The 9,992-nt window shown below is 41.5% G+C and overlaps 1 protein-coding gene across 1 annotated transcript in view; it reads right to left on the reverse strand.

The window, feature by feature from the left end:
* The window catches only part of PKHD1 (polycystic kidney and hepatic disease 1 (autosomal recessive)), a 279,334-nt gene that overhangs the window by 141,620 nt on the left and 127,722 nt on the right, over nucleotides 1-9,992 (reverse strand). Inside the window, exons 39-42 of the mRNA XM_009319748.1 lie at nucleotides 9,841-9,992; nucleotides 8,042-8,236; nucleotides 6,849-6,974; nucleotides 4,064-4,197 (exon numbers count right to left, since the gene is read on the reverse strand). Of these exons, the coding sequence (XP_009318023.1) occupies nucleotides 4,064-4,197; nucleotides 6,849-6,974; nucleotides 8,042-8,236; nucleotides 9,841-9,992 (607 nt within the window). The remainder of the gene's footprint in view (nucleotides 1-4,063; nucleotides 4,198-6,848; nucleotides 6,975-8,041; nucleotides 8,237-9,840) is intronic.

Genomic DNA, 9,992 nt, shown 5'->3' on the forward strand with positions numbered 1-9,992 from the left:
CAGCCAAACCTAGATGGTTTTGGATGGTGTCCATACAGCAATGTTTTCACTTGTGCATCTGGGCATGATCCCTCTCACCTATCTTAGATGTGTAAAAATTTGATGCTGAAGTCCAGGCTGGTAAACCTAGGCTCCCTTTCCAGGAAAAAATAAGGCATAGGCATGTCCAGAGGGCAATTCTTCTGGTCTATCCTTAGACAAGATTAATTGCTCTCTGGATGTATCTAGCTCTCTAAGGGGAGTCTAAGATGAGCTTTCTTGCAGCTATAAGAAGAGCTTGTTCTCTAAGATCGGGACTGACACCCACCACTACCATTCATAGGTCACCTGACAGCGTTAAAACACTAATGACTTTTTGGTCCCTGATGGTCCAAATCAAAGCCGAGCCTGCTGACCTAGGGGTGAAAACCTCCATACACCAATTACTTTCTTCTGACCCATCCAAGTGTGTTCCCCACAGTCATGATCTCTGACATCTGTCAAGCAACAAAGAAGTATCAATACCCAAAGCACTGCTTTCTCTATCCCCTGGTAAAACTGCTGCTTTTTCTGAAAGTGCAGCCACAGACCATTTTCCTTTAACAAGATACTTTTGCAGTCCAGTCACATTATTTCCACGATCTTTTACTTGCAACTCCAATCGTGCATTCTACAGATGATTCATAAGGAAAAAAAACTGCATATTTATTCAGCCAGCTAGTGGCTGGAGGGCAGGGGTTTTAGGCAAGCAGGGAATTTTGTGTGGAAATCAATTCTTTGTGGAAGTCAGTATATTACGAATGTCCATGCAACCAAAATTCCAGAGAGAAATTACCTCCCCAAGCATGCCAAATACCTGGAGGTACGCATTGCAAGTCAGTAAAACAAAGTGGTTGACGTTTTAAGTGTCTCTTAACCGTACAACACTGTTAACGTAAATATTTCATGAATTTCTTTTAGATAGCTGGGGCTCAAACTGTTGACCTTAAAGATGACATTAAAGCTCTGGAGAGTGTGCCCAGCACCGGTCCCCCAGTTTCAGAACCTGGCAGGATGCAAGGAGTACCCCCGATGGGCTCGCTTTAACGTGCGCTCACCTTGCAGAAGGTTTTAGAAAAGATCTCGGTAGGGATGAAATGGTGAGAAACAATCAATGCCAAACAGATGCAGCCTCATCTCTTTGGTACTGTGGAGAATGGCTGGATTAGGTGATACTGGGAAACAAATTAATTTATCAACCACGCGACCATCGGTCACTCCTCTGACATGGAAACACAGGCTGATCTCCACCCATTCATTCATTTAAGCTGTTTCCCAGTCCTTAACACCATGGCAAGAAAGGAAAGGGAGGATGCTTGTTGAATTTCTTAAACCCAGTCTGTACATTGTTAAACATGAGCACTGCGTGCTGGCTCTGGGATTTAAGGACACTGAATGTTTACGAATAGGAAGTTACTACAAAAGGTCCAAGACCCACTGGGCCCAAGAGAACCAAGAGAAGATAAAAAACTACTTTTTTTTTTTCCCCTGCACAGAAAAAATAAAACCAGGGACACAGGACATGCACTTCAGTGACAAGACAGCCAATATCAAAGAGGGGCATCTTCAGTTCCTCATGTTGGTAGCATTTAAATTGTCTTATGACTCTAAAAAGTGACAACCAGGGCTTCCATACTTCATTAAAAAAACTAAACTAACCTTGTAATAATCATTTTGCACTTATACTCTATGAGTACAAAATTTTATCTAACAGCCTGATTCACAAATGCACTTAAGAGCTTAAGTCAAATGGAAGCCAGTGGGAATCGGTTCTCCAAATGTCTTTGTAGGCTCAGGTTTGAGTGACTGCTGTGCCCCAGTTTCAACACCGTTTAGGAGACCACTGATTTTCAAGGAAATTTAAGCTCTTCAGTCACCGATGTAAATTTAGGCTCCCAAGTAAATTGAGTAGTTATGAAAATATTATTGCAGGACTCGCTGTGGAAAGCTTAACCCGTGTAACACAGTATGGACCTAGAGCTCTCTGTCTATCTTAGCTGTAATCCTTGCCTTAAAGATTGCAGCCTGTAAGTTTAAAACCAGTAATTGAAAGATGGCAATCTGAAAACAAAAAACAAACAAACACAAAACCCAAAACCCACCTAACATTAAAATCTAGAGGGGGAAATTTCTGTTCCATGTCATGGCCTGGAAACCAGGCAGTGGGAAGAAGAGTCTTTCCCATTACACTCTTCAAACCTCCCTATTAAATTAAGATTATAAACACCTAAAAAGCAATATCCAGTTTTGGAGCCATTTGATCAAATAAAAGATGCTGAAACTCTGTGATACCTGATGCTGGTGCTGGATCAACATCCCTTGCATTTAGTGATTATTACCATACTAAGAGAAAGTCCACAGGACACAGGTGTTTTGCTTGGAAAAAGTGTGACTTTTTCTCTTAAGATCCATGTCCTTTCATGTCTTCTGCTGAACACTGCTTGGTACTGTAGAACAGTAAGCGCAGTTAATAATAATTTTAAGCTGGGCAACTTCTTCATATTTTCCTTTTGCTGCTGCAACGCCTCAAATAGCCCACTCCGAGAGATTGCTGACGAGGTTTATCAGCAACCCTTCAAGGGCCATCAGCTATTCTGCCCTGAGTAACACATCTTTGGAGAGCAGACTTAACCCTGATGTTTGGGTACACAGCCACAGACGCAGCTTTGGGTGTATCTACAAAGACATGTGAACCGAGAGAGCTAAACTAATGTGCTGAAAACCCACCACAGTCAGTTCACATGTACCCGTAGAGATAATTGCAGCAAACCTTTTCGAAAGCTGAGCCACTGGCGATCAAGTAGACAGCTCCAGGGTAAGTCAGTGCATGATAGTACAAAACTCTGTGTTTAGTGGAGCTGAAATTCATGTGATTCTGCCTAGTTGTTGTATTTTTTGACCATATTTGATAGTCTTTAAAATGATAAATATGCCCTTGAGGGAATTGCAGAAAAGTCCTCTCCTTCTTCCTAAGCGCTATTGTATTCATACTAACATAGGAAATGTGTTGGTCTCTTTTTCACCTTCAAATTTAGGTGCAATTCTTTCCTCTTGGAACAGAAGCCCAGGGGGCGATTAGGTTTTCAAATACACTTAATAATTAGTTTGGTTTCTGTGGGTTAGCAATAGAACAGGTCAGTTGTTTTTTTTTTATGAAAATGTGCATTTGTCTCACAACTGAAACTGTGGTAAGAAAGGTCAGTTTCAATGAAATTCCAGACTTAAAATAGTTGGGAAGGAAAAATGGTTTGAAATAACTTAATTGCGCAAAATCATAATTTTTTTCCATTAAACACTTAAAAATTACTCTTTATTCTGAAATGTAAGTGACTTGAATAACAAAAAAATATATGAATTAAAAGAAAGCATCAGAGAATTAGTGAATAAAAAGATTTTTACTGAGCTTAACTTTTTGATGTGAGGGTTGTTAGTCTGTTAGCTTTTTAAGAGCTTGATGTTTTATCACTATTTAGAATAGAGAAGCTTGGTTTCTTCTAAAATCAATGTCATTTTCATAGGACAGGGAATGTATTCTCCTTCTCACCCTGGAATGCAAATCTTGGACTGTACATAAGTTGTCATTTTAAATCCAGACAGGGGTGCATTTGATATTGCTGAATTTTAGTGTGTTTGTCATCAGTCCATTAAAATTGAGATTATTTTTTTTATAATAACAGAAGTAGGAAAAAATTCGAGCGAATCTGAGCCTAAAAATTTTTCCAGTTTTTATTAATCCATGAGTATTAAGAAATAAAATTTTTAAAACTTTTAAAACATTTTAAAGTATCCCAGGATGAAAGATCTCACTGCAATATTTAATTCCACTCAAGTGCAGTAAAATTTTCAGTAACAATAAATTTGCCCATGAATGTAATTTATTTTGTAATATGTGCTTGTTTTAATATCCCATCACAAGCACAGTTTCTGACAGCTCAGCCAGGAAGCAAATGTTGTGTATATGATCTCCCAGATAAATGAAGCTCCGTACCTTTCTGATATCTTTGATTAGAGAGGAAATGTTACGTTTTATACCTGAACTTCTTACCTCGATGTGGTTGGCAGGAGCCCTGATGTAGATCCCTGCTGGTGACAGTGTCTCAATGTTGGATAAACCGTCTGTTCCAGAAAGGCCAATCACTATGTTGTTACTGACTCTGTTCCCCTCTTCCAGTCTCTCTCCTTTCAAAAAAAAAAAAAAGGAAAGAAAAGAAAAAAAAAGATTAAAAAAAGAAAAAAAAAAAAGAAACAGAAATGTACATATAACTGGAAACCCTCTATTATGCAAGTTACAGAACGCGCTGGGTTTTGCCCTGCCTGCTTTGCTCTCATGGCCCACCTGGGAATCAGCTTTCCCTGCTTACTGTCCCTGGGTAAATCACTGTTTGAAAAGCACTTAGAAACCTGTGTTTAACACGAGACGGCTATGAGACGGTCAAAGACTGCCATGGCTGCTCAACACGGTGGTGCATAGCACGGAAAGGGGAAGGCTGTGTGCTTCAGAAATGTCAGGAGACCACAAGCAAGATCTGATCAACATTGTAAATATGATAAAAAAAGTCTCTGCCACAAAGAGCTTACACTCTAATGGGATAAAAACAATCAGGGAAAGGAATACTACAATACATATTCTACAGAGAGTCAATAGAGACCATGGCTCTGCAATTCAATGTGCACAAGACCCTGTACCAGGTGTTATATATGAATAGAACACCAGCCATACCATACCCTAGGTTTATGGAGAAAATGAATAAAGAGAATATTTTAAAGTGCATTTACAGTTGGAAAAAAAGAGATTCAGAGTGGGGAAGTGGCTCACCTATGCACACACAGGCATGCTTCTGGCAGTACTAGAATTCAAAGTCCTATCTATCTCCTGTGTCTCCATCCACTGCCCTACTTACATGTAAGAAAATTCCTAAATAGATTAAAAACAACTGGTGCAACCGTGCACAAAAGTGGGGGGGGTTGCCCCCCTAAGCAATGAAGTATGAGAAGAAAAAGGAAAAATCAATCAAAAAATTGATCACACAACTCAGAGTCATGGGGTGCCCCAGATCCAGTAACACTATTGAAGTAGGAAGTAAAAAAAAGAAATATCTTTTTAAACCACACCATAAAGCAATGTGCCACCCAACGGCAAATATTGGACAGTCCCACACAAGTAAAGTCCAAATAAGGACACATCAGCATATGTCCCTCCACTCTGGTGTTTTAGAAGCAGAATATAAAGTGGATCATCTCTGTTTGGTCCACATCAGGAGCAAATTAAATCTAGTTTTGTTTATCGAACATAAATTATTATCTTCAACTATACCTGCTCTCGTTTTATTCCAAATACAGATCCCTCCCCTAGTCATCACTACCCCAAATGTAAGCCACTTGCCAGGAAAACCTATGTTCTTCGGTTTTGGGGATGGCAGTAATTATTTTTAATCTTCTTCTCAGTCTTTTGAGCCTTTCTCCATTTTTGGAACAAGATCCATTTAGGAAATATTTCCTTTCCAGGCTGTATTTGCTACAATGCCACTACCAGAGCATGAGCAGGATCCTAAAGCAGTCCTTTTGACAGCCATATAGGTTTTCGAGGTGGTATAAAAGGTCTTGGTGTGTCAATTAATTTTAAGCCCAGAGTGCATTTTTATGACTGCCTTGCAAACCCCCTGAAAATAAGGGGTTTAGATGAAATCACTGAGGGAGTCCAATTCTGGAGCTGCAAATAGCCAGCTATAATAAATATTCCTTCACAGGCAACAAAATGATATATAAATTCATCCATCAGACCCTCTGGAGCTGCTGACAGTGAAGCTGTTAAAGACACCTTGGGGATAAGGTGTATTCAGGCTGAGACTTCAGCGGAAATGTTCAGCTCAGCCCAGAGTCCTTTAACTCAGACACATGTCCTAGCACGAGTGAGCCAAGGCGTGCCGGCAGGATGGAGATCTTGTTCTGCTTCCCCACAGGCACAAGGGCTCTGTGCATCACCTTGGGCAAGTCGTTGCATCTCTCTGAGCCAGCTCTCTTTGTCTGCAAGATGTATACAATCGTTCTCCTTTTAGAGCTCTCCCCTGTTTAAATCGTAATCTATCACTTCTCATTATGGTTTTATACAGGACCTAGCACAGGGACTCGCTGTGTGTGTGGAACTGCAGGATCAGGACTGATGGCTTTTTTGCCCCCCTCTGTTTATCTTAAAATCGGTCATTTTTATCCCATCTCTGATGGAAAAAAAAAATCAAGCTATATCTTTAGGTATTCAGGCGACATGAGATCCCAGCAGAAGATGCTGCAAGTCAGTCTCCTGATGGTTACTTAGGAGAAATACTTTGTTGTTTAACATTTTTGTGGCTCCAAGCTCCAATTTATTTAAGTGCTAAATTCTCTGCTTAACTTTTAACATATGCTTTCACTCCATTATCTTCGATGTCAAATGACTGAAGTTAAAGGTAAGTATGCTCTTAAATGCCTCGCTGAACTGGGGTCTTAAATATTGCATAATGGTGCTCTTCCACAGACAGATAAATCAATTCCCTAAAAAAATCTTCTTCCATTTGTACACTGAAAAAAAAAAAAGGGATCCAGATCAAGTGAAGACTGACCTGATGAAACAGAGAGTGTATAGTCAAAAGGAAATAGCTGCTAGGAGTTGCATGTGGAACCTTGGGAGCTTTATTCCAGATTCACTGATACCAGAAAATGTCTCAGATGTGATTAAAGTTCTCAGGGTGCAGTTAAGGATCTGCCATTCCTTCCTCCAAAGGCATCTTCATGCAAATGATAATCAGCACATGTTACTGCTACATGTGGGACAGATATTTTTCTGCTTCACTTACCCAGTAGAAGCCCATGGCCTAAAATGTTATAGAAAACATTACTGTCCACAGTAAGGTTTGAGATCCCGGTCAGACGGAGTCCTTGGCCAAAGGAGTCCAAAATACAACAGCCACGTATGTAAGAGTCTGGAAAGAAATGAGTGCTGTGAGTAAAAAGCACACTGCATCTTGAAGGTTGGGAGAGTTTTATATTAGCTCCTCATCCTTTGATGCTGTACAATTAATCCCTTTGGCTCCCGTGAGACTGCTCGGTTGCAGCTGCCCACCCTTACTCCCCTGGCAGATCTTTGCCAACAGGCGGGCATTGCTGCGACGGGCACAGTGGGGAAGAGGGGCCCTGAGCACAGAAATGGGTGAACGGAGGTGGCCCACTATTGTGAGGAAGGAGGATGAGATCCAGTGAAAGGATAGGGTAAGATCCCAAGAGTGAAGTATGTTATGAGCTCAGGCAGATGGATGACTGAAGTGGTATTGAAGGAGAGCAGGAACGTTTCAGAAGGGCAGTGAGGACAGGATGGTATTCTGTACACCTTGTCTAGCCAGGCACGGTGACCTGCCCACTGTACTCCAGGATCATGGCCAGTGCTGCTTTCTGCTACCAGGATTCCTAGATCCTCACTGTGATGAAGATGGCAAAGGAAAGGCATAAGTGCGGGTTAGCTGGAGGGGAAAGTCCCATCCAGTACCCTTAAAACATTATTTGAGCCCATTTAACTTGCCCCTACCACCGGCAGCATTCAGAACCCTCATAGCAACTTCCACAGAGATGAATTTTGCACTTATCAGTGACAAAGTCAAAAGAACTTAATATGTTCCTTAACCTTCAGGTGATAGAATTAAATTTTGGCCTATGCTACCACACAGCCCTGAGCCACCTCTGGGCTTCCTCACAGTATATTAGTGCACTCATTTCCAGAGCTAGAAGTAGCACGCCAACTCAGAGGTGTGGCAAAAAATGCAACATGATTTTAGGAAGAAGCTGTCCAGAGATGCAAAGGAACTAAAGCAGCTTAAAGCACTCCATCAAGTTTCACTTGGGCTGACTACAGGTGAGGTTTTCTTGCATTTACCAATCCAATTTGTCAACTGACCCCAGAGCTGAGCAGGCTTTTGAGGACATCTGCCCCAGCTTTGGGCAGAAAAAGGTGGACGTTTGAGATCATTCAGGCCCACCTCCAGTGAAGCCGTCTCACCTGCCATCCACACGTTGCCAGCAACAGTCAAGGCACTGCGGTGTTGCTGAAACGCTTGGCCCACGTGGCGGAACTGGACCCCCTCCATCCGGAGCCGATTCGCCTCTCCCTGGAAGGCCTCCACAACCACGATGGCTCCCAGGTCCCGAGAGCCCAGCTGCCTCTCGCTTCGCTTGTACAGACACCTGGAGCCACCTAGAATACAACCCGGTGGGAGCTGTCAGTGTTACTTGTCCATGCTGACCATGGGATGCGCAGAGTGCCCCAAGCAACATCATGAGACCCACCACATTGACTCAGTGAGACTCCATCTCCAGCAGCGATCTTAAACATGTGCCCAAAGACAAATAGCCACAGGCAAACAGATTTGATACCCCCTCTAAATACTCACATGGTTCCTTCCCTAAGAGTCTGGACATTTTTAGAGGAACATGTATTAAAACCAGCAGGAAGCTGTGGTAGTTTTATGCCTTGGAAAGTTCCTTGTGTTCAATTTTAAATAGTCCTATGGATGGGGAAGATGGATTTGACATTGATTTACCTTGGGTGAGGTGCTTGAAAATGGGATTGGGCACGGATGTACTGAACTGAAATGAAATGAGAACATTCTGAAATTTCTTTAAAACTCTTGCTCTCCCCACTGTCCCTGCAGATGGATGAGGAACTGTTACTACCCACAGGCTGAAGACAAGGAAAGTAAATTGTAGGGCTGGGGAAGGAATCGACATTCCTGAAAGGCATCCTTCCATGGGTCTATGCTTGGGATACTTTGGTACGAGGGGATTCAGGTTACGAATGTGCAACTTAGGCTTGTTCAGTGGAGGTGCAGAGGGGATTTCAAATTCCAGCACTGCCTACTTATGCTCAATAATGCTCATTTTTTCTTTTAAAGAAGGTAAATTAACCACAAAAAACACTGCCCACTCATCTTCTGGTGACTCCTCTGAGAAATCCTCCTATCCTTTAACTCAAATAAAAACCTCAAATGGTTAGCACATTTCAGAGACTATATTTATGAGTTCCACAGAAAATGGACCATAAATCTATGAGTAATATAAGCAGTCGGCTGCTGGATATCAAATGAAGTCTTGTGTCACAGTCTGAAAGCCCAAGGCATTTTATTTTTAAAGGATACCTTACAACTGGGTTGCCAGATAACCTAACTCTCCTCAAATTATAATCAGTGTCTGATTCTGCTTCCTCATCAGGTGGTGTAAATCAGGAAGCCACCTGTCAAACTTCATGGTGTTTCATAGAGGTAAAACTAAAGGAGAACTGAGATACCTAGCATTTTTTCACCACTGTTACTATATGCTACAAGAAACCATCACCTGTCTTTTTTCTTGGTATCCCTAAACACTAAAAACATCTCAATATTTTACACTAAAGAATACAAACAGCATTGGGCTGTTTTGTTTTTCCTTCTTCTTAAAGTGACTAAAGAGTAAACACAATTAAAAATTTAATATATTATGTACACTGAAACATGTTTTCAGAAGATACTTTCTTTTCTACACCCTTAGGCTCAGGGAAAACTAGAGGGTCTTTCCCGAGATGGCTTGAAACAACAATGTGAACATAATACATCTGAGATATTACAATGAAACACAGTTCAACTCCCAAGACTTCACACTTCAACGTCAAACAATGTTTGGAAAGATAAACTTGCTTTCCTGGTGCTGGTATGTCTCAAAGTTATCCTATTAAGAAAGATCTCTAATACATAGTGATACCATTATGTGATTTTAAGGGAGCAATTTTCCTCCTCAGTACATATCTGCGAGAAAAGACCTCCTCACCTCTTGTAACACCTGCTTTTGTACACTGTCTGAGGTGTGACATCCTCTCCATCGTGACATTTCCTTGAACAACAACCCTTCTGCTAATCAGTGCCACCACAGCACTCAAAGGCAGGCTTTGGCCGTTCACCCATCCCTCTCCAACATTGTGG

This window comes from Pygoscelis adeliae, unplaced genomic scaffold (assembly GCF_000699105.1).
Source record: "Pygoscelis adeliae isolate BGI_AS28 unplaced genomic scaffold, ASM69910v1 Scaffold121, whole genome shotgun sequence".
Classification (NCBI taxonomy): domain Eukaryota; kingdom Metazoa; phylum Chordata; class Aves; order Sphenisciformes; family Spheniscidae; genus Pygoscelis; species Pygoscelis adeliae.